Source organism: Bufo gargarizans, chromosome 1 (assembly GCF_014858855.1).
Source record: "Bufo gargarizans isolate SCDJY-AF-19 chromosome 1, ASM1485885v1, whole genome shotgun sequence".
Taxonomy (NCBI): Eukaryota; Metazoa; Chordata; class Amphibia; order Anura; family Bufonidae; genus Bufo; species Bufo gargarizans.
This window is the reverse complement of record NC_058080.1, coordinates 220,562,048-220,588,244: the sequence shown is the minus strand read 5'-3', so window position 1 is coordinate 220,588,244 and position 26,197 is coordinate 220,562,048. Positions and strand designations below refer to the sequence as shown.

General features: G+C 41.6%; 1 protein-coding gene across 16 annotated transcripts in view; it reads left to right on the top strand.

Annotated features, from left to right (window-relative positions):
• ANK2 (ankyrin 2) overlaps positions 1–26,197 on the top strand; it is a 524,175-nt gene that overhangs the window by 297,119 nt on the left and 200,859 nt on the right. For 2 of the 16 annotated variants that reach the window (XM_044301685.1, XM_044301504.1), the window contains exon 1: positions 12,209–12,968. The exons of 13 other annotated variants lie outside the window; for them this stretch is intronic. In XM_044301685.1, coding sequence (XP_044157620.1) covers positions 12,849–12,968 — 120 coding nt within the window. In that variant the 5' untranslated portion in view covers positions 12,209–12,848. Of the gene's footprint in view, positions 1–12,207; positions 12,969–26,197 lie in introns of those variants that run through there. One more of the 16 variants, XM_044301421.1, reaches the window with a different exon arrangement.

The following is a 26,197-nucleotide window of genomic DNA, read 5'->3' as shown; positions in this document are numbered from 1 at the left end:
ACCCAGGCTCATTTTTGTCTAGACCCGGTGGCTGGACGCCGGTCAGTGCAGCCGAAATGAGGACATTTTGGGGCCTCGTGCTGCATATGGGTCTAGTCCAAAAACCCAGTGTCAGGCAATACTGGAGTGGGGACGTCCTATACCAGACTCCACTGTACAGTATGGTCATGACACGTCCCCGGTTTGAGGCCATCCGGAAATGTCTGCATTATTCCGATAATGCAGCATGTCCACCCCCCGAGGTGATCCTGCCTATGACCGGCTGTATAAGATACGGCCGGTCATCGATCACTTTGGGGCCACATTTCAGCAGGCCTACGTACCTGGAAGGGAGGTCGCGGTTGATGAGTCTCTCGTTGCGTTCAAGGGGAGACTCAGTTTCCGCCAATATATTCCCACAAAGCGGGCGAGGTATGGCGTGAAGCTATACAAAATTTGTGAGAGTACCTCAGGGTACACTTACAAATTTTGTGTGTACGAGGGGCGAGATTCCCGTATTCAACCCCCAGAATGTCCCCCCACTCTGGGTGTTAGCGGGAAACTCGTGTGGGACCTTATGTACCCACTGCTGGATAAGAGTTACCACTTGTACGTGGATAACTTTTATACCAGCATTCCCTTGTTCAGGTCCCTTGCCGCCAGATCCACGTTCGCTTGTGGGACCGTGCGGAAAAATCAACGCGGCCTCCCTGCCTACCCCCTCCAGGTACCTATCCCCAGGGGTGAGACCCGTGCACTTACCAGTGGAAACCTGTTGCTGGTCAGGTATAAGGACAAGAGGGATGTCCTTATGCTGTCCACAATCCACGGTAACGGCACCACCCCAGTCTCTGTGCGAGGTACCACGGCAACGGTCCTCAAGCCCGATTGTATCGTCGACTACAATCGGTATATGGGAGGAGTTGATCTCTCTGATCAAGTCCTCACGCCATATAACGCCATGCGCAAAACCCGGGCATGGTACAAAAAAGTTGCGGTCTACTTGGTGCAGGTTGCCATGTACAACTCTTTTGTACTATCCCGAAGCGCTGGCAGCACAGGGACATTCCTCCAGTTCTATGAGGCAGTCCTCAAGGACCTGATCTTTTCGGACCGGGAAAGAGCAGGCCGGAGTACCTCGGGAACTGGAGGCGCCCGGATCGTCCCTGGCCAACACTTTCCAGGTGTGGTCCCCCATACTGGAAAGAAGGGACGAACCCAAAAAAAGTGCAGAGTGTGTCGCAGGAGGGGGATACGGAAGGACACCACCACTCAGTGCGACACGTGCCCCGATCATCCGGGCCTCTGCGTTATCGATTGCTTCAGGGAGTATCACACTTCCATGGAGTACTAAATTTTTATAATCCCCAACAGTCCACTAGAGAACATAAAAAACTATGGCTCTCAGCCTTTGGAGACACGAAAACATTTTTTTTTTCCCCAAAAAATATTAGTTTTAGTGCAGGCATCCTCAAACTGCGGCCCTCCAGATGTTGTAAAACTATAACTCCCAGCATGCCCAGAAAAACCTACAGCCATCAGCAGGGCATGGTGGGAATTGCAGTTTTACAACATCTGGTGGGCCGCAGTTTTAGGATGCCTGCTTAGTGTCTCCAAAGTCTGAGAGCCATACATATTGGGCATCGTCGCGTGCGTAAAAGTCGTCGCTATAAAAATAACTTTTGACCAAACGCCTCGGATGAACGGTGTTAAAAATATAAAAAAAAAACGGTGCCAAAACAACAATTTTTGGGCAAAATTTCCATTTGAATCCTTTTTGCCGGTAATAAAGCAAGGGTTAACAGCCAAACAAAACTCAATATTTATTGCCCCGATTCTGTAGTTTGCAGAAACACCCCATATGTGGTCGTAAATGGCTATATAGCCGCACGGCAGGGCATAGAACGAAGGGAACTCCATACGGTTTCTGGAAGGCAGATTTTGATGGACAGTTTTTTTTTTTACACCATGTCCCATTAGAAGCCCCCCTGATGTAGCCTAGACTAGAAACTCCAAAAAAGTGACCCCATCTAAGAAACTACACCCCTCAAGGTATTCAAAAGTTACTTTACAAACTATGTTAACCCTTTAGGTGTTCCACAAACTAAATAGCGAATGTAGAAACAATTTTAGAATTTTTTTGTTACATTGCCTCAAAAAAGAGTAATATAGAGCAACCAAAAATCATATTTACCCCTAAAATAGTCCCAAAACAACAACCCCCTTATCCCGTAGTTTCCTAGATGGGGTCACTTTTATGGAGTTTCTACTCTAGGGGTGCATCAGGGGGCTTGAAAGGGTACATGGTGTAAGTAAACCAGTCCAGCAAAATCTGCCTTCCAAAAACCGTTCCCCTTCTTCTATGTCCTGCCGTTCGGCCAAACCGTAGTTTACGACCACATATGGGGTGTTTCTGCAAACTACAGAATCAGGGCAACTCATTTTGAGTTTTGTTTGGCTGTTAACCCATTTTTTCCAGTAATAAAGTAAGGGTTAAATTGGAAAATTTTCCAAAAAATAGAAATTTCAAAATTGTTTCTCCATCTGCCATTAACTCTTGTGGAACACCTAAAGGGTTAACAAAGTTTGTAAACCCAGTTTTGAATACCTTGAGGGGTGTACTTTCTTAGATGGAGTCACTTTTTTGAAATTTCTATTTTAGGGGTGCAACAGGGGGCTTCAAATGGGACATGGTATAAACAAAACCAGTCCTGCAAAATCTGCCTTCCAAAACCCATATGGTGTTCCCCTCCTTCTATGTGCTCCTGTTCGGCCAAACAGTAGTTTACAACCACATATGGGGTGTTTCTGCAAACTACAGAATCAGGGCAACCCATTTTGAGTTTTGTTTGGCAGTTAACCCTTGTTTTACTCCTGGAAAAAATTGATTATATTGGAAAATTTTCCAAAAAATAGACATTTCAAAATTGTTTCTCCATCTGCCATTAACTCTTGTGAAACACCTAAAGGGTTAACAAAGTTTGTAAACCCAGTTTTGAATACCTTGAGGGGTGTACTTTCTTAGATGGAGTCACTTTTTTGAAATTTCTATTCTAGGGGTGCAACAGGGGGCTTGAAATGGGACATGGTATAAACAAAACCAGTCCTGCAAAATCTGCCTTCCAAAACCCATATGGTGTTCCCCTCCTTCTATGTGCTCCTGTTCGGCCAAACAGTAGTTTACAACCACATATGGGGTGTTTCTGCAAACAACAGAATCAGGGGAACCCATTTTGAGTTTTGTTTGGCAGTTAACCCTTGTTTTACTCCTGGAAAAAATTGATTATATTGGAAAATTTTCCAAAAAATAGACATTTCAAAATTGTTTCTCCATCTGCCATTAACTCTTGTGGAACACCTAAAGGGTTAACAAAGTTTCTAAACCCAGTTTTGAATACCTTGAGGGGTGTACTTTCTTAGATGGAGTCACTTTTTTGAAATTTCTATTCTAGGGGTGCAACAGGGGGCTTGAAATTGGACATGGTATAAACAAAACCAGTCCTGCAAAATCTGCCTTCCAAAACCCATATGGTGTTCCCCTCCTTCTATGTGCTCCCGTTCGGCCAAACAGTAGTTTACGACCACATATGGGGTGTTTCTGCAAACTACAGAATCAGGGCAACCCATTTTGAGTTTTGTTTGGCAGTTAACCCTTGTTTTACTCCTGGAAAAAATCGATTATATTGGAAAATTTTCCAAAAAATAGAAATTTCGAAATTGTTTCTCCATCTGCCATTAACTCTTGTGGAACACCTAAAGGGTTAATAAAGTTTGAAAAAACAGTTTTGAATACCTTGAGGGGTGTAGTTTCTAGAATGGGGTCATTTTTGGGAGGTTGCTATTATCTAAGCCCCACAATATGACTTCAAACCTGAACTGGTCTATAAAAAGTGGGATTTTGAAGATTTCTGAAAAATTTCAAAATTTGCTTCTAAACTTCTAAGCCTTGTAACATCCCCAAAAAATAAAATATCATTCCCAAAATTCTACAAACATGAAGTAGTCATATGGGGAATGTAAAATCATCGCAATTTTTGGGGGTATTACTATGTATTACAGAAGTATAGAAACTGAAACTTTGAAATTTGCTAATTTTTCGAAATTTTTGGTAAAAATTGTATTTTTTTATGCAAAAAAATTCACTTTTTTGACCCAATTTTAGCAGTGTTATGAAGTACAATATGTGACGAAAAAACAATCTCAGAACGGCCTGGGTAAGTCAAAGCGTTTTAAAGTTATGAGCACTTAAATTGACACTGGTCAGATTTGCAAAAAATGGCCAAGTCCTTAAGGTGAAATAGGGCTGAGTCCTTAAGGGGTTAAAGGAGTATCACTTCAGCAAATAGCATTAGGTAGAGAAAGTTAATAAAATACCACTTACTAATGTATTGTTGTTGTCCATATTGCTTCCTTTGCTGGCTGGATTCCTTTTTCCATCACATTGTACACTGCTCGTTTCCATGGTTACAGACCACCCTGCAATCCAGCATCAGTAGTAGTGCTTGCACACTATAGAAAAAATTGCTGGCCTCTCTGGTGGCCAGGATGGTGGGAGCTCAATTAGGCTGGTGCTTTTTCCTGTAGTGTACAAGCACGGCCACCGCTACTGGATTGCTGGGTGGTAACCGTGGAAACAAGCAATGTATAATCTGATGGAAAAATGCATCCAGCCAGCAAAGGAAGCAATATGGATAATCACAATACATTAGCAAGTGGCTTGTATTTTTTTCTCTACATAATAAGTGCTATTTGCCAAAATGAGACAATCTCTTGAATTTTTATACTCGCTTGTACTTTAACTAAACTTAAGTTGTTAGTGCCTTTTTTCTGTTTTCATTTTTAATATTGCACTGGAGAAGTAGCCTGGTAGTGTTGGTATAATGACAATAAAGTTGAACTGAATTGAAGAAACTTCTAATTAGGTAACATTTTTGCATGTGTATCATGTGCTTCTGCAATAAGTAACACATTAACGTATTCAGCCCTGAAGACTTTTATCCGGTTATATATTTCTTTCCCTCTCTCTAGTTTCTGTATTTCCCACACTATAATACACACCTGCCCATTAGACACACCTGGGTTTCAGGGGAGGAAAAGAAGAAAAATATTTTAATCAGAACCCCAATGTTCATCAGACCCCCAATCGTTATCAGACCTCCGATCAGACCCCCCAATCTTCATCAGACCTCAGATCAGACCCACAAATCAGACTGTTATTCCTAATCAGACCCCATTAGACCTCAGATCAGACATAAAATAAATAGATTAACTTACCTCTCCTGCTCTGGAGGGTGCCACCACTCGCATTGTGCTCTTCCTGCATTCGCCGCTCCCTGTTCTTCTGCCAGCAGCATGCTGTACTGTTACATGATGCCACACAGCGTCAGGTCATAGTGTGTGCTCATGCTGTGCAACATCAAGTCACAGCACAGTGCGCGGTGCCGGCAAAAGACCAGGAAACGGTGAGTACAGCCAGCACCAGGAGCGTTGTATTCACAGCTCCTCAGTCCTACTGTGTATTAGGGAGCAGTTCCATCATGGAAATTTCTAGAGAAGGACATCTATGTTTTTTCCTTTTTGTCAGTTATTCTTCTATACTGAGTGTCGATTTTTTTTTTTTAAGATAAATAGCAAATATGTCAAAAACCTTCTATCCAGATTGCTTTATCCACATATCTTCCCACATTTTCTACACGTCGCCCACAAACTGCTGAGTCTCTGTTACACAACGTGCTTGTTCTGTATTAAAAGCAATCATTTCTGAAGTTTCAGGAGCAGCACAGTACATATTCCTGATAAATCAGCTTTCTTTCAGCCAAAAGCAAAACTACTTTAATGCCAGCTCAACCCCCCCCCCCCCCCCATACTCTATCCATTACTCGCACATATGCCCAGAGTGGTCATGCCTATAACTTTCAAGATGCCTCATAAAGAGAACCTCCTGAGGTTTGTCTTTATGGACAAATTGGAAAACCATAACGAATGAAGAAGATTGTAAATAATACATGTCTATCGCTCAATATACTGATAAGAACTCAGTACCAGCATTTACCGTGAGCTGTAAAATGATGATAATTACTATCAAAATAATCTAGTCAAGTAGTACCAGCCTCAAGAAACTCACGGAGACATCTAAGTTTTTTTCACGGACACAGGAAAAAAGTTGTCTATTTTTACGGAATATCCAGAAATTTCGGAACGGTTAGTAACTAGTGTTGATCGCGAATATTCAAATCGCTAATTTTTATCGCGAATATCGGCACTTTAAGAATTCGTGAAGATGTAGAATTTACTGCCATATCTTCATAATGGCGAATATTCAATTTTTTTTTTTCATCAGTAACCTCCCTTCTTGCTTGTGGGCCAATGAGAAGGCTGCAATGTCTTTGTCTAAGCTTAGCAACATACCTAGCAACCAATAGGAAATTTGCCTACCCCTTACTATATAGGAAACTCCGCAGCAGCCATTTTCTGCTGTTTTTTTAAAGTTCTGTGTCATTGCTGTGCTCTGTGCTTTCATCTGGATTCTATTACTTATCTAATTACATTAGATAGTTAGTTAGTTAGCTTATATATAATACAGATAGTTAGTGGGAGATAGTCAGTGTAGGTTAGATAGTGATACAGTGTAGCTGATAGGTACCAGTGCAGGGTGTTAGGTAGTGTGATAGGAATTACAGTTTCTCTGCTGTCCATACATACATGCTACAGACATAGTGCTGTGATGTCACAAGTTTACCACTTAGTAATATCTACTCAGACCTGATAAAATGTGAAGTTGCATGTATTTCGCAAAAAATATGCACATCATTAGTGCCAATTTGTGCAATCGCGAAAATAATGACTGGGGATCACGAATTATAGAATTTGCAAATTTATTGCGAATATTATGCAAAAACTTTGCAAACTATTGTGAAAATGAATATTGCCTATGCCGCTCATTGGCAACCCTGCTCCTGCCCAATATGTTGTGGCATTTGGTATATGGACCTCATTTGTTGTGGTCCCCTGCACATGGCTTTCCTCTATGAGCCAGAAAATAGAGATGCGTTTTGTTTGGCTGTTAACCCTTGCTTTGTTAGTGGAATAAAAGAGATTAAAATGGGAAATCTGCCAAAAAAGTGAAATTCTGAAATTTCATCTACATTTTCCTTTAATTCTTGTGGAACACCTAAATGGTTAACAAAGTTTGTAAAATCGGTTTTGAATACCTTGAGGGGTGTCGTTTCTAAAATAGGGCCATCTATGGGTGGTTTCTATTATGTAAGCCTCACAAAGTGACTTCAGACCTGAACTGGTCCTCAAAAATTGGGTTTTGGAAATTTTCTTAAAAATGTTATGATTTGCTTCTAAACTTCTTAGCCTTCTAACGTCACAAAAAAAGAAAATATAATTTACAAAGTGATCCAAACATGAAGTAGATATATGGGAAATGTAAGGTAATAATTACAAAGTGATCCAAACATGACGTAGATATATGGGAAATGTAAGGTAATAATTACAAAATGATCCAAACATGACGTAGACATATGGGAAGTATAAGGTAATAACTATTTTAGGAGGTATCACTATCTGTTTTAAAAGCAGAGAAATAGAAATTTTGAAAATCGCTAATTTTTCCAAATTCTTGGTAAATTTGGTATTTTTTTTATAAGTAAAAATGGAATATTTTGACTCAACTTTACCACTGTCATAAAGTACAATATGTGACGAGAATACAATCTCAGAATGGCCTGGATAAGTAAAAGCATTTTAAAGTTATCACCACATAAAGGGACACGTCAGATTTGCAAAAAATGGCCTGGTCCTTAAGGTGAAAATGGCTGGTGTCCTGAAGGGGTTATTCTTTCCTTGCAGGCAAATTATCCAGTGGTTGCCCCACTGTTACTTCTCTCTCCTTGTGGAAATGAAAAATGTGTATAAAGCTATAGAAGCTGTCTGCTGACACATGGATGCTCGTTCTTAAAGGAACACTGTAGTCCGGGGGGGGGGGGAAGAAATCACATTAACTGAGGAACAAACACAACACAAGTTCCTGGACTCCCCTTCTGCCATCTAAGGTGGCTGCACTGCTTCTAATTTTTTTTTTTTTTATTGAACTGGAGGGTCGCCGAACCTTTCTGCCATGTCAGTTCATATTGTAAAGCCACTGTGCACGCCAATAACAATTAAATATGTGCACCCAGGCAGCAAAGAACATTTTTCTCACATTTTCTCACAGAGCAGATTTAGTTTTGTGCTCGTATCAATATGCATTGAGTCATTGACAAGTCCTTCACTGTAGGTGACCAGTCCTTTTGCTTTATATTAGTATCTTGTTTATATGGCACCAACATATTCTGCAGTGCTATCCAGACTTTGTCACTCACTATCCCCAGCTCACAATCAGAATTCTCTGTCTGTATGGGAAAACGTACAATCTCCATGCAGATGTTGTGAATCCAGGACCTCACTACTGCAAGGCATCTACTAAGCCACTGTGCTTCTCCTACTTTAAAACCAGTGTAAAACTCAGTCATTACACATGTGCCTCTTAATAATTGCAATGCATCTAAAGCAAGAAGGGGTCAGATTAAGATTGGCATGTATAATGCTTTCCTAACTGTATTTTAGGGAATCCTGTGGAACCTTGGTTGGAAAACACCATCCTACTGTGAGCTTCTCTAGCACCTACTTTGCAGGATTCTACAATCCCTGGGTCTGTTCTGCTTCACTGACATTGTTTAACACTTGGATGATTGTGTTAGACAATTGTGCCACCACAACAATGCTCTGATGCCAATAGTTGAGGACTGGGTGCTCAGGGCATTCTCAGTCTCTTCCTGATTATATAATAAGCTCTTCAACTTCTTGAGTGAAATGACACAACAACATTTGAGTACTGAATCCTTGTACCAGTACCATTAGGCAATAACATTTATTAACCCAGTGTGTCATTTTATGAGACAGTGTGTAGAACATATACTATATCTACAATTTTAGACAGTGTGTAGAACATATACTATATCTACAATTATAGACAGTGTGTAGAACATATACCATATCTTCAATTATAGACAGTGTGTAGAACATATACTATATCTACAGTTATAGACAGTGTGTAGAACATATACTATACCTACAATTATAGACAGTGTGTAGAACATATACTATATCTACAGTTATAGACAGTGTGTAGAACATATACTATATCTACAGTTATAGACAGTGTGTAGAACATATACTATATCTACAGTTATAGACAGTGTGTAGAACATATACTATACCTACAGTTATAGACAGTGTGTAGAACATATACTATACCTACAGTTATAGACAGTGTGTAGAACATATACTATATCTACAGTTATAGACGGTGTGTAGAACATATACTATACCTACAGTTATAGACAGTGTGTAGAACATATACTATACCTACAGTTATAGACAGTGTGTAGAACATATACTATACCTACAGTTATAGACAGTGTGTAGAACATATACTATATCCTACAGTTATAGACGTGTGTAGAACATATACTATACCTACAATTATAGACAGTGTGTAGAACATATACTATACCTACAGTTATAGACGGTGTGTAGAACATATACTATATCTACAATTATAGACAGTGTGTAGAACATATACTATATCTACAGTTATAGACGGTGTGTAGAACATATACTATATCTACAGTTATAGACAGTGTGTAGAACATATACTATATCTACAGTTATAGACAGTGTGTAGAACATATACTATATCTACAATTATAGACAGTGTGTAGAACATATACTATATCTACAATTATAGACAGTGTGTAGAACATATACTATATCTACAGTTATAGACAGTGTGTAGAACATATACTATATCTACAGTTATAGACAGTGTGTAGAACATATACTATATCTACAGTTATAGACGGTGTGTAGAACATATACTATATCTACAATTATAGACGGTGTGTAGAACATATACTATATCTACAGTTATAGACGGTGTGTAGAACATATACTATACCTACAATTATAGACAGTGTGTAGAACATATACTATACCTACAGTTATAGACAGTGTGTAGAACATATACTATATCTACAGTTATAGACGGTGTGTAGAACATATACTATATCTACAGTTATAGACAGTGTGTAGAACATATACTATACCTACAATTATAGACAGTGTGTAGAACATATACTATATCTACAATTATAGACAGTGTGTAGAACATATACTATATCTACAGTTATAGACGGTGTGTAGAACATATACTATACCTACAATTATAGACAGTGTGTAGAACATATACTATACCTACAATTATAGACAGTGTGTAGAACATATACTATATCTGCAGTTATAGACAGTGTGTAGAACATATACTATATCTACAATTATAGACAGTGTGTAGAACATATACTATATCTACAGTTATAGACAGTGTGTAGAACATATACTATATCTACAGTTATAGACGGTGTGTAGAACATATACTATATCTACAGTTATAGACGGTGTGTAGAACATATACTATATCTACAATTATAGACGGTGTGTAGAACATATACTATATCTGCAGTTATAGACGGTGTGTAGAACATATACTATATCTACAATTATAGACGGTGTGTAGAACATATACTATATCTACAGTTATAGACGGTGTGTAGAACATATACTATACCTACAATTATAGACAGTGTGTAGAACATATACTATACCTACAGTTATAGACAGTGTGTAGAACATATACTATATCTACAGTTATAGACGGTGTGTAGAACATATACTATACCTACAATTATAGACGGTGTGTAGAACATATACTATACTTACAATTATAGACGGTGTGTAGAACATATACTATATCTACAATTATAGACGGTGTGTAGAACATATACTATATCTACAGTTATAGACGGTGTGTAGAACATATACTATACCTACAATTATAGACAGTGTGTAGAACATATACTATACCTACAATTATAGACAGTGTGTAGAACATATACTATATCTACTGTTATAGACAGTTGATAGTTTTACATGTTATTTACACCACCACCATGTTAGAACAGTCCTGTAAAGCTGTGTACCCTGTACTGCCATTTTTGACTAGGCTCAACGACAGATGTAAATTTGATATTGAAACCAGTTAAAGACTATTAGGCTACTTTCACGCTAGCGTTTTTACTGGATCCTGCAGGGTTCATCAAAAACGTTTCAGTTACTGATAATACAAACATCTGCATCCGTTATGAACGGATCCGGTTGTATTATGTTTAACGTACCCAAGACTGATCCGTCATGAACTCCATTGAAAGTCAGTGGGGGACGGATCCGTTTTCGATTGTGTCAGAGAAAATGGATCTGTCCCGATTGACTTGCATTGGGGGGTCATGCCGGATCTGTCTTGCTCCGCATCCCAGAATGAAAAGCAAACTACAACATGCTGCGGTTTGCTCTCTGGTCTGGGAACGCAACTAAATATAACGGAATGCATTTTGGAGCATTTTAAAACCCTGGTGTGAAAGTAGCCTTACCCCCATTTACCCCCATCATAGTACATGGGTTTTTTGAAAACCATAACTTTTTTATCCCTGTTCGTCATGTAAATGTGATACTGTATATGGGGCTTTATGTTTATGATCTTTTTATTTTGATATTAGTGTATTCTTTTTATTTATTTTGTGTTGTTATAGGGAAAAATAGTCTGTATTTCGCACTTTTTAATAGCACAAAGTCCATGACGGTCAGGTCGTGATCACTGGGGACTTGCTAGAAGCTGTGATGTGGCGTGCAGTGGCTTTTTTTTGGGGGGGGGGGGATTTTTTTTATTTTATGTTTTATTTGGCACCACATAGAATCATAAGAATAGATGCTCCAGACTTGTTATTACATGGGGAATGCAAGTATTTACTAAAACAGAGATGTCTGGTGCTTTTCAAAGAAAATATACTGTATTGGTGCATTTTATTGATGGCTTACGTTAGTCCCGTCTGTTCTAGTGACAGGTTTTACGTTAAACCATAATGTGTTAAAGTCTTCCATCATGTATCAGCTTGTTGTCGGGATTTAAGCAGGTGATCCTCTGGCGGATTGCAGAATGTATCTTTCCAGTCTCGCTGCATGCAGACTCACGTTCGGTGTGAGCCGGATGAATATTCAGAGAGCTGCTGTTGCTAGTTTCCCCTTGTATTTGAATAGTGATAGGTCGCAAGCAGGTGGACCGGGCACAGCCGCTGCGGCTTCAGCTCCAAGCTGTCATAATGTAATTAAACAGAAACCAGAAGCATAAGGACAGAGGAAGGAAACATGTCATGTGCTCAATCTGAGGCAGTCCTAGCAGCGGCAGCATCAAGTCATTAAGTCAGACTGCACCATTTTTATTCCTACTCTGCGATGAGGTGCTTGTGGAATTTAAAGGAGATCCTCCTCCCCTGCTGACTTCTTGGAGGTGGCCTCTTCCTGGCTGTAGTCAGAAGACGCAAGCTGTATTGAAAGGTCCCAGCAGACCTTTTTGGTTTGGCGAGGGGTTAAAGGATGGACTATCAGCTGGTCTGAAGCTCCCATTTCTGTACAGTCAGTGAATATCCTGGACCATGCCAATGTGAAAGGAGCAGAGCCTGACATTTTTTTGTCCCCCTCCCCATCTTTGTCATTGACACCTGCTAGGTGTTAGGTGTACCTGTTATACTCTCTGGTCTGATGGGCCCTGCTGCATATGGACATAAGCTGTGATTTATCTGTGGATTGGAGGATTACAGCGGAAAGTTCTCGCTGACATCCATAGACTTAGGGGGAGGAAAAAAAAAAAAAAAAGGAGAAAAGCACTGGATTTTTATTCCTGAGTCCTTGAAGCTGGTTCTTGCCTGATCAAAATGGCTCATGGTGCTGCTTCTATTAAAAAAATACGAGACCTGGAACTGCCTCCCATTGAAGAGAAGGCAAAGGAAAAAGAGAGGAGAAGACGTAAGGTCCCCAGGGATCGAAAACATAAGGTATGAAGACTGTACTGTGTGCCTGTGTCCTCCTCCTCCTCCTCCTCTCTGTGTGCCTGTCTGTCTCTAGGATACGGCATGTCTGCAGTCGCCTGTAATTAAGCTACCCATGTCCAGTTTAATATTCATGGCATATGTCAATCTGTTGCTGAATGTGGATGTAGCCCTGGCACCTCCCTTACGAGATGCAGAGTTTCCCTGCATCGGTGCATCCTCTGGGCAGACCCCACCTTCCTCATGTTTGATCTCATCAGCTGGGCACCATGCTAGTGCGGATCAGCTGTAGGGACACACCACGTATTGATGCCTGGAGTGCGCATCCAGGTGTGGCTTTGGATCTGCTGAAATACATGGATTTAGTATATTATGGTAGCATAGCATGGAGGGAAGGTTCAGCTTGTTAGGATGCCTTGCTAGGAGGGGCTAGTAGTGCAAGCAAATGACTATGGAAATGACAGGAACCTGTAACATGATCAGATTCCCAGAGGTGTCACCTAGGATTCAGGGTGGTGGAAAATGGTTGAGCTGTGGTTTTACATCTGTATATAACGCTCAGCTGCTAGCCTTCTTCTACACCGATGGTGCACCAGCAGTCAATTATTGATGCTGCCGTCTCTGCAATACAGGTTATTACAGTGTCTGCTGGGGTTAATACATATAATATGGACCCTGCGCAATGCAGTCTGTAGGTTCCTAGCATTTGGGGGCAATGCTGGCCCATTACAGAAATGCAGCATTTCACAAATAAAGCAAATCCCTTCTGCTTTCCTACCACTATCGTATGAAAATGGTACCTCTTCCTACTTATAGCTGTGCAGCACATGCATTATTACACGGGATTTACATGTGAAAACATTATTGGAATGGGGGGGGGGGGCATCAATGAGCTCAGACTTCCATCAATTTCCAAAATAAGAGGGCCAGGCTACCCCAGTCGAGCCTGTATATGAACATGGTGCTGCTCAGAAATGTTGAACACTGTCTTTCAGTGACCCCTTTTTTTAAGTATTATGGAGGATTGTTCCTATGGCAGGAATTCTAATGCAAATTTCGGACTCTCTTTGCAGATCGACCGTGTAACTTTGCATTGCCCGTTTGTTTTTGGAGTTGGTAGATCCTAAGATTGTGTCTACTGCCATGTCAGAGGATACATTTATGTGGAATTGTACTTCAAGGCCCCATGCACACGGCCGTATTTTTGTTCCGCATCCAATCAGCATTTTTTACGGATCTGATGCGGACCTATTCATTTTAACTGGTCCACAAAAAATGCGGACGTGTGCTGTGTGCATCCGTATGTCTGTTCCATAGTCCCGCAAAAAAGATAGAACATGTCCTATTCTTGCCCAATGGACCAGAATAGGCATTCTTACAATGGATCCACACAAAAAACGGATGCAACACAGGCGTCATCCATATTTTTTTGTGGATTCGCATTTTGCAGACCGCAAAATACATACGATAGTGTGCATGCACCCTTAGGCCTATTGCACACGACCGTATGGCTTTTTCAGTGTTTTGCGGTCCGTTTTTCATGGATCCGCTGTTCCGTTTTTTGTTTCCGTTGTGTTTCCGTTTCTGTTCCGTTTTTCCGTTCCGTTTTTCCGTATGGCATATACAGTATACAGTAATTACATAGATAAAATTGGGTTGGCCATAACATTTTCAATAGATGGTTCAGGAAAAAACGGAACGGAAACGGAAGAAATACGGATGCATTTCCGTATGTGTTCCGTTTTTTTTGCGGATCCATTGACTTGAATGGAGCCACGGACTGTGATTTGCGGGCAATAATAGGACATGTTCTATGTTAAAACGGAACGGAAAAACGGAAATACGGAAACGGAATGCATACGGAGTACATTCCGTTTTTTTTGCGGAACCATTGAAATGAATGGTTCCGTATACGGACCGTATACGGAACGCAAAAAACGGCCAGTAAACGGGAAAAAAAAACGGCCGTGTGCAATAGGCCTTAAGGGAATGTGTCACCAAAACTGTCTCATTGTCAGTTTAAACCAGATAGTTACATATATCCCTTTTCTTAATCAGTTTTTATTTCTATTTCTTGAACATATTTATGGGGGCGGCCATCTTGCCTGAGCTGTTCTTAACAGCATTTAGAAATATGCTTTACAGCAGTCCAGCAGTCACATGGGCCATAGACACTGACTTCTATGGGAGAATACATGCTCTGTGACCTTTTTGCAGGTCAGGAGGGACTAGATAAGATGTGATATCACCTATCGTGAATGCTGGATCCTGTGTTATCTATAATGTATAGGTGATATCTAACAACAAGTTGTGAGACGCACAGGGCTGAGGAAAAATATGGAGGAGGTGCTCACAGTAAAGAGGATCCGTCCTTCCTCTAGTAGGGAATAAATACATTTTAAAAAATACTGGGCACTCTCACTTATGTAGAACCATACAATTTATTACAGTACATATAATCATAAACGCACAATCTCAATAATATAATACAAATGGATAATAAATAAAAACTCCTAAAATCACTAGAATAAAATAAAAATGGATCCAAAAAAATGATGTGGGAAAGTCAGTCCATATGTATCAGACTGATAGTGGGCGGTAGTCGATAATTAAAGATGGGATTTAGTATCCTGTACAATATACAGTCCCACTTAGTTGGAGAAAAGTAAAGATGCTACGGTTTGTAGACATTCACTTGAGTGGGTCTATTTGCGGCGTCCCGCTTGTACTCACTGTACAGTGAAATCTTGTGTAGCTCTTCAGCTTGTAATCCAGAAGTTGCTCCTGTCCGCTCCTGTCGCCACCGGATACTGCTGTAGCTTGCTTGCCCGTGTTAAGTCCTTTAGCTGCCGCTCCGTGGTATCTAAGAGCCGGCAGACAATGAGGCTTGTATTCACTCTCCCCACGTCGGATACACTGCGCCACGCTACTATGTAGCCTCGTGTGTTGCGCTTGTAGTTGCCGATGTGTCAGGGATCTTAATAAAACACAGGATCCTCGGTTGGTCCGAAAAAGCAGCACAGCGTTTTTTTAAAAGTTCCAGTACGACTTGCTTTGGGATTACTATGGGGGTCTCTTCACCAAACGCGTTTCGGGGTACTTGCCCCTTCCTTGTATGGTTCTACATAAGTGAGAGTGCCCAGTATTTTTTAAAATTTATAGGTGATATCTGTCAATCTAATCCTGTCTTTAATGATAAGCAGTTAAGTGATCTGTACAGACCAAGAAGCGGCACTTATTATTATGCTTAGTGGCCAGTGCGAAAACTGCAGTATTTTTTTTAATTTATTTTTATATACAGTGCTGCCCATTAATATTCATACCCCTGGCAATTTTTGACTTAAAGTTACTTTTATTCAACCAGCAAGTAATTTTTTGACGGGAAATGACATAGGTGTCTCCTAAAAGATAGTAAGACGATGTACAAGAGGCATTATTATGGGGGGGATTCTCAGCTTTTATTTACATTTGAGAAAAAAAGTGTCCAGTCCAAAATTATTCCTACCCTTCTCAATAATCAATAGAAAAGCCTTTATTGACTATTAGAGCAATCAAACGCCTCCTATAATTGCAGACCAGCTTTTTGCATGTCTTCACAGGTATTTTTGCCCATTCATCTTTAGCAATGGGCTCCAAATCTTTCAGGTTGGAGGGTCTTCTTGCCATCACCCTGATCTTTAGCTCCCTCCACAGATAATCAATTGGATTCAAGTCTGGACTCTGGCTGGGCCACTCCAAAACGTTAATGTTGTTGTCTGCTAACCATTTCTTCATCACTTTTGCTGTGTGTTTTGGGTCATTGTCATGCTGAAATGTCCACTGGTGCCCAAGGCCAAGTTTCTCTGCAGACTGCCTGATGTTGTCGTTGAGAATCCTCATGTATTGCTCTTTTTTCATGGTGCCGTTTACTGTGATTAGGTTCCCTGGTCCATTGGCTGAAAAACACCCCCAAAGCATTAGGTTCCCACCACCATGTTTGACAGTGGGGATGGTGTTCTTTGGGTTGAAGGCTTCTCCTTTTTTACGCCAAATGAAGGAAACATCATTGTGACCAAACAATTCAATTTTTGTTTCATCTGACCATAACACAGAAGACCAGAAGTCTTCTTCTTTGTCCAGATGAGCTTTTGCAAAGGCCAAGCAAGCTTTTGTGTGCCTTATCTGGAGAAGTGGCATCCTCCTTGGTCTGCATTGTGCAGTGTCCGTTGGATTGTCTGCCTTGAGACATTGCCACCAGCAGTGCCCAGATTCAGCAGGATGGCCTTGGTGGTGATCCTTGGATTCTTTTTCACCTCTCTAACTATCCTCCTGGCCAGCACAGGTGTCACTTTTGGCTTCCGACCACGTCCACTGAGATTTTCCACAGTGCGGAACATCCTGTATTTTTTGCTGAAATGTAAATAAAAGCTGAGAAATGTTTTTTTTCCCACAATAATGCTGTCTTATTATCTTTTGGGAGACACCTATGTCATTTTCTGTAAAAAAAATTACTTACTGGTTGAATAAATAACTCTATATATTGATATTGGCATGGAAAATGAAAAATAGAAATTCTTTAAAAATCTGTTACATAAAAATATAATTTAAGTGATAGGTTGTCTTCTGATGACATACTCACTTTAAGGTTCTTTTTTTTTATACTGTAGGCCAAGGTAGGTTTACCTGCCTTTGAGGAATGATGCCTGCTATGTCACACTTGTACTGACCGGTCCATTCATTCTCCAGGATTTTATGTTCTTAAGGGTATTTTCACACTAGTGTTATTCTTTTCCGTTATTCTTTTGAGTTCCGTCCTAGGGGCTCAATACCGGAAAAACAACTGATCAGTTTTATCCCCATGCATTCTGAATGGAGAGCAATCCGTTCAGGATGCATCAGGATGTCTTCAGTTCAGTATTTTTTACTGCATGCTGCGTTTTTATCTCCGACCAAAATTCCAGAGCACTTGCCCAGTGCCGGATGCTGCATTTTTCCCCAATTGGCATGCATTAATGCCGTCTCTCGCCCCGAGTGTTCCGGCAAAACGGATCCGGCATTGCGGCCTGCGCATGCTCAGACCGAAAAAAATAAATGCAGCATCTGTTTTTCCGGATGACACCGGAGAGACAGATTTGGCATCTCAATGCATTTGTCATACGGATCAGGATCCTGATCCTGATCCGTCTGACAAATAAAACATAGAATGTGTCGGCAGATAAGAACCATTTGGCCCATCTAGTCTGCCCAATATATCTGAATCCTATGAATAGCCCCTGGCCCTATCTTATATGAAGGATGGCCTTATGCCTATCCCATGCATGCTTAAACTCCTTCACTGTATTTGCAGCTACCACTTCTGCAGGAAGGCTATTCCATGCATCCACTACTCTCTCAGTAAAGTAATACTTCCTGATATTACTTTTAAACCTTTGCCCCTCTAATTTAAAACTATGCCATCAGTTTGCATATGTTTTGACGGATCCGGCAGGCAGTTTCGGTGACGGAACTGTGTGCCGGAATCCTCTGCCGCAAGTGTGAAAGTACCCTCAGGGAATAGTTATTGGCAGAGGGAAGAGTGATGTTGGTGAGCAGATATTAGCCCGTCTATTGACCCTTAGTACACCGATAATCTATGTGCAGGGCCATATTATGGTACAAATAGATACATTACTTTGCACACTCATCTAAAATGTATATTTTACATATGAAATCCCTGTGTCCTGGATATGTCATTTTATTTATAAAGCTGTGTCCTAATTTAACGAATACAAGGACGTCTTTCTTATGGAATTTGATTTAAGCTGATTGCTGATACAACAAAGCAAATGTGTAAAAAAGAAACAAATGTGTAGACATATTTTAGTGTTTTATGTGCTAACCTTCATGCTGTCTTTTAAAGGGAATGTGTCATCACTATTTATTTTCCAAAAAATCATAAAATGCCCTACAGGTTTCGCACTGGCCACTAAGTCTTCTCAGCAGTCATCTCATTATTTTCACAGACAGTATTACAATGACAGATATCACCTAGAAATGTGTGTGTATATATATATATATATATATATATAGTAACATAGGATTCACCATTCACAATTGGTAATATCACATCGTGTTCTTCCCTTTACAATGACCTTTGCGCAGGTCATAGAGCATACCTAGAAAACTTTCCCATCAGTCCAGGCAAGATGGCTGCCTCCATAGTTATGTTCAGGAAAATACAATACAAAAAATACAGATTAGAAAAAAAGAATATGTCTCACTATCTGGTAAAATTTGTTCATTTTAAAAATACATTTTAAGGGGTTCTACACATTTTTCTTACTGATGATCTATCCTATTTCATCAGCGTCTGATCGGCGGCCCTCTCACTGTTTGCCGCAGGCCAGTGACATCATGACTATTTCACTGGCCTGGAGATGAGTCGCGGCCAATCCAGTGAAATAATCTTGACCTCACTGGCCTGCAGGAAACAGCAAGAAGGCTGCGCGCTACTGCGAGTGGCGCTGCGTTCCCCAACAGCTGATCAGTGGGGGTCCCAGGTGTCAGACCCCCGCCGATCAGATGCTGATGATCTATCCAAAGGCTAGATCATCAATAAGAAAAAGCGTAGAACCCCTTTAAGAAGATAAATATAGGTGATACATTCCCTGTAATATGCACTTGTAAAGTGGCTGCCTAGATCTGGGATAGCTAGCCTCCAGCACTCCAGCCATGGTAAAACTACAACTCCCAATATGTAGACTTGCTTGTCTGTTCTCAGAAATCCATCAAAATGAATGGAGCATGCTGGGAGTCGTAGTTTTACCACAGCTGGAGTGCTGGACGTTAGCCATCACTGGCGTAGATGGTCAGTTTGCCCTTGCCCCATACATACATTTTGCCCACACATTTTTCTTTATGGCCTCTATTCTTACAGATCTTTACAGTGGTCCCTCCAGATACAGTGGCCTCAGGATACAATATTTGTAACTTACCGTGGAGTTTCCTGGGCCTTTGTTGAAGTTGAAACTAGACTCAACATACAATGACTCAGATACAAACATCGGCATGGCCATTTCTCTGGTGAAGCACCTCTATTGATGTCCAGTAGCTCCTAGTACAGTGCAGCCCTTCATGTTTTGTACTGTCCTCTGTCTGTCCCAGGATGAGCTGCTCCTTTGTATGTGAGGTAGAGGTGGCTCCATTTTATTTTTCTGGTACATTGTGTGCCACACAAGACCCTGGAGAAGACTTTGTCCTCTTCATAGTTTGTGATTTTACAGCTTCCAGCATCTGTTCCTGACTGATATATGTGAGGTCTTACTTAATCTGTCTTACTTATCTGACTATTTCTCTTAAATCTTCATTTTCTTCATCTTGGGATGACATTTTGGGGCTTTGGGACCCATTACTCATTTTCCATAGGGTTATGGACTTGAGTTACAATGGTGTCAACGTACAATGGTTGTCTTGGAAACAAATAAATATTGAGAGACCGCTGTACTGTCATTAACTCACAAAAGAGTAGGGTCCTATATGTAACAGGCCTCTCCAGGAAAGCCACCACCAGTAAAGGTGCAGGCTCATAAGGTGCAGGTTTTGTTATGATATTTCTCCTTTGGAGACATCTAGAGGTGCTTCTTACATGTAGACAGCATCTCTACATGCCAAAATATTTTTTTACAGCATTTTTTGTAATACAATAGCCTAGATTTACTGTGGTATTTAGTACATGATTTTCACATGCTTGCCAAGGGATGTGGCTTAGACTTGCTTGCCAAGTGTGAGTTTCAGAGGGAAATGGGCGTAGCTCAAGATCTAACTTTTTGCGTCAAAATTTCTATTGTAAGAATGTGGAAGTAAGAAATCTGAAAGTCATCTTAAAGGAGTTCCCCAGGAATGATTTGAAATGGCCACCAGCAACCTGTCCTACAATGTAAGTAGGACTGGGTCTCTCCACTAGCAGAGCTGCCTAGCAGGGTGAGGGGCAATGATGTGATCCTGCCTATGATATGCTATCGTAGCTGAGCAGCCTGACAGGAAACCTCACTAATGTGTAGTATATGTAAGTGCCAGAACATAGTGTGGTGAGGCCTCAGCCCCTCACCCCCCTAGTCAGCACTGCTGGTGGAGGAAACCAGTCCTGTTCCCATTCTAGGACTGCCTTCAGGCAGCCATTTTAAATTAGACAGGAAATCTGGAGATGCGCCAGATTTACAATCCAACCTGAGCTATTGATAAAACTGTGGTGAATTTAAAGACTCCGTGTCTACATGTCTAACCTGTCTGCCTCATAGTAAATCTGTTCCCAAATGCAAAGTCATATGTATCCTTCACGTAGCTGTTTCATGAAGATAATGTCTTTTTAAATAGATATCTGCCTGGGGGTCAGCTGGTCAGGCAGTCCTGGCCTAACAAGCTATTGGATATTAGCTGTTATCACAAGCATCTACATAGATGTAAGCATCTACATAGTGGTCATTCAAAGAATGGCTGACCATGTAATCCATGGACAGGTCAGGTCTGCTGAAACTAGTATGCTCCTTCTCACTCTTTCTCATAGGGGGCCTCGGGTGAGAAATCCCTGTTCTGTGACCTCTATATCTCAACCCATCTTGTTTAACATGTAAAATTGTTTCCATCTTCTGAAATCAGAATAGGCCTTCCAACTAGGCCTAAATGCTGTAGTCATTTACTTCAGTTTCTTTGCCTTGTAAGACATGGCGCATGTATGATAAAATGCCTAAATATGCGTGAGTTTCAGAGCATTGAATAAAAAGTTACTTTAGGATTAGCAATTTAATATTACTAAATGTCACCATGGACCATAAATATCACCAAGCTTCTACATCATGGATGTCAAACTCATGGCCCTCCAGATGTTGCAAAACTACAACTCCCATCATTCCCTGATAGCTGTAGTATGCCCAGGCATGATGGGAGTTGTAGTTTTGCAACAGCTGGAGGGCCACGAGTTTGACATCCCTGTTCTACATACTCTGGTTCATTGGCAGTATACAAGTATAGAGTTTCCATTCACTATAAGGAACAGAAATTATATTTTGATTAATCTGGATAGATCTGTGGATCTGTCTGTCTTTGTCATCTTGATTTATGACTATACACTGTAGCCAGTCATCCATGGAAAAGGAATGTGTATATTTAACCCTTAATATGTATTATTTGGTGGCATTACTTTCTGCGTTGATTGTGCCATCAGGCCAGGGGTACACAATACAGTATTAAAGGGATTCTGTCATCAGGATTTTAGCAACAGAGCTTTTCACATTAAAACATCAGTCTCCTCGATTTAGTTTAAAATATACTAGTCTTACTGCCATATGTCTTGTCATTTCTGTAAAAAATCGCTTAATCTCATGCATGCGCCCTGGATCCACTTGTCAGCACCCGTGCAGTGTTCTGGCAGCAGCCTCAGCGAACGAAGCGCGCATGCGCCAGCTGTCTGCGAACTTCCCTCGAAACGGAAAGGAATAGCGGAGTGGCGCGAGATCCCTGAGAGATTTTTTACAGAAATGACAAGATATATGGCAGTAAGACTAGTATATTTTAAACTAAATTGAGGAGACTGATGTGTTAAGCTCTGTTGCTAAAATCCTGATGACACAATCCCTTTCAAAGTGGATTTGTTAAAATAATGTCTTATGTGTGACTCAAGGCCGACGTCAGCACCCGGGCAAGTGCCGGGGCCCACAGCACTGCTGCCAGAGGCCAGAAGCAATGACCACTTCTATCAATACAGATGGGAGCGCTCATTGCTGGAGTGCTGGGAGCTCAGCTCCCCGCACTCCTCCCCTCCTTCAGGCCAGCCGCACTCTGAATGGTGAAGTAGGAAGACTTCTCCCCGCTCCACCATTCAGCCTGCAGGCACGGATCGTGCTGCTGGCCGGTGTGGGCGGAGCCTGCAGCTCGGTAATCTGCATAAGCCCCTCCCACGTCGTGCTGTATAGCGATCTGTGCCTGCAGGGAAGAAAGAGATTTGAGCTTCAGGAGTGGGACAAGGTGAGAAGTTACTGTGTTTTTTAGTTTTTAATACAGAGTCAGCTCAGATGTCTTTTTTTATTTTAAAGGGGGCACAGAGGTCTTTATTACTATGGAGGGTGCACAAGAGGACATTATTACTATGGGGAGACACAGAGGGCATTTATACTATGGAGGGGGCACAGAGGGCTTTACTAATGTGAAGGAGGCACAATGGGAATTTGTACTATAGAGGGGGCACAGAGCCAGAGGGCATTACTACAGTGAAGGGGGCACAGTGGGCATTATTACTGTGAAGGGGGCACAATGGGAATTATTACTGTGAAGGGGGCACAATGGGGATTATTACAGTGAAGGGGGCACATATAGGGCATTACAACTGTGAAAGGGGAACAGAGAGGGCATAACTACTGTGAGTTGGCACACATCTGTACAAAACTACTGTGAAGGTTGTACAGTGAGAGCAATGCTACTGTGAGGGGTACAATTTTTTTTAAAGTATTGGGGGGTGCCATAGAAAGGACCCGCCCTGGGTGCCAAACACCGTAGGCACGGCACTGTAGCAGGGAACTATTTGCTCCCTGCTCCACCATTGAGCCGCCAGCGCTCCACAGCAGCAGCAGCACAATGTCCTCACACATCGTCCTGCTGATCTGTGTTGGAGGAGGAGTGGGCAGGCTGGGAATCAGCCTCCGCTCCTCCTACACAGCAGCGCGATGTGGCACAGTATCCTGCTGCTGCTGATGGGGAGCACAGATCATGGAAGGAGCCAGGTGACTGATGCGAGGAGTATGTATTGTTTGTTCTTTTCACTTCCTGTGAAGGGGGCACATCTGGGCATAACCACTGTGAAGGGGGCACTGGGCACATATTTTGGCATATCTACTGTAAAGGGGGAACACATCTTGGTATATCAACTGTGAGGGGGCACATCTTGGCATAGCTACTGTGAGGGGGCACATATCTGTGAGTAGACCTGAGGGACTGAAACACTGGGTAGAAAATAAAAGTAGGCACATAAGGACTGATTTACATATATCCGCTCTGTAGCATGCTCTGTGTAAGGTATTTAATCTATAATACATGCAGTTTCATTGCTGTAAGCGCCATGCAAAATGCCACAAGGGGGCCCACTGAGACTTTATGGCCCAAGGGCCCACATGAACCTGGAGCCGGCCCTGCTGTGACTTACAAGTACTGTCTAGTTATTTGGCTCTCAAATCATCGACAAAGGGTCAAATACAGTAAAGGGTAAAAGAGTTGGCGAGCCTGGCACAAACCTTTCATTGTCAGTAAGTATTTCTCAGTCCGAAATGATGTCATACACTCTGGAGAATGCTACCTCTCCTTACATGTAATACTTCCCTATGCCGCTCAGTATGACTGGGACACCTCTCAGTATCATTTGCCAGCCTTAGTCATGTCATCCATGCCAGCCCAGGCATATGACCCAGATCCAGCTTTGTTTAGACAGCCGTCCGCAGTTGGTCACCAGTCTAGCAGAGCTGTACCAGCTAAAGACCATTTACACTGGGCAGACAGCCGATCACATGTTGTGACATGCAGTATATTGTTTTATCCCGTTAACCCATTCAGGTCCACGTAGTGTTGAACTATCTCAGGCTAGTTTGTGGGCAGATACGTGGAGGTTGGTTAACGCATGCATAGAAATACAACCAGCAATTTCCATCAAGCCCCCAATCCTTACATCTTCCTGTTCTTGTCACACATGATGGACATCTTTCCATGCGGAGCCTATGTCATCTCTTTAATGATTACACCTGCCTGTGATGTCATCGATGAAATCGGGAAGATTAAGTTTGCTTATGAACGTCATCCCCCAGATAACCCCTAGTAAGCAAATGAAGCACGTAATCTCTTAATGAGCCAGTGACAAACCCGTCTTTGTACCTAGCACTGCCGCAGACAAACAGCAGAGCTCAGAGGTCAGGCTACTGTGTGAGAAAACAAATGGTCTAGATCGGGTGTGGCTCGGTATTGGGAATACATCTCCAAGGCTTCTCCTAGTTAAAGATGTCAGGCGTTCTGCAGCAGGGGATAAAGGGGTCTGCACATATCACTGTTCATTCTTATCCTCTAAATAAGACATTATTTGCAGGTGGTGCCGTACAGTGCTTCAGCCGTGCTTTGTCTTGAATCCATCGAAATGAAATTTTCATGTTCCTGTAATTACGTTGTGGGCACACGTGCTCTCCCAGGGGTGATTCTGTGCTGCCTGTCATCGTGTGGCCTGGTTACGGGAGGCGGAGGGTGGGGTTTGATTGATCCTTCGCTCCTCTCTTCTCTCCTTTTGTGCGGCTTTAGGTGAAAGCGTATTAGAAGCAAACATGCTGTACATAGGCTTCTATGTATAAGAGATGCAATTCATTATCCCGGCAGTGATATATAGGGGAACTGTGCCTTCATAATAGGGGTCTGCATGGTCCAACAAGCCATAGTCGGTAAAGCATACAAAAAACTTACAAAATAGCATAATGTTATGTGGGGAGAGACAATAAGGGGCAGATACAAGGAGCTCAAAATGTCTTCTTTCTTTACACTATACACTATATATATATACAGTGTGTAGTGCCTGCAGGCAGTGGCGTAGCTAGAAATGACTGGGCCCCTCAGCAAATTTTTAAATGAGGCCCCCCTCCCCCAGTAATTTTTTCGCAACCCCTTCCTTTCATGCCGCCTCCATTCCTGTGGCTAGTAAAGATCGCTCTCTCAGACCAGGCCCGGCAGCTGTTCCATCCGTTTTATAAACTGTCTATACTGTCACTGTATATAATTTCATTGTGTAATACTGTTGAGGGGGCCCTGACCAAATCTTTTAGTCCTCCTCCTCCTGGATGGGCCCCTTCTGGGTTAGGGCCCCAAAGCAGCCGCGTCCCCTGCTTCCCCTATAGCTACGCCCCTGCCTGCAGGTGTCGAAAGTGGAACATATGGTATATCTTTTAGAAATAAGGTGAGATAAGAGAAATTAGAGGAAATATATGGTCTCATTGCAGGCAAATATAGGATTATTAATATAAATGTGCTTGTAAGCGCATCCTGCCCATCAGCACATTACGGTATATAATGGATTGCCAGATGATGTTTTACCGGTGCAGATTCTTGTTTATATATGCAGTATACTGTTTTTGGTTTGTTAGTAGGCAAAAATGCCTCTATGCTAATCAAAAAACACTAATGGTACTGCATGCAAGGGTACTTTCACACTTGCGGCAGATCCGTCAAAACGTATGCAAACTGATGGCATTTGTCAGACGGAT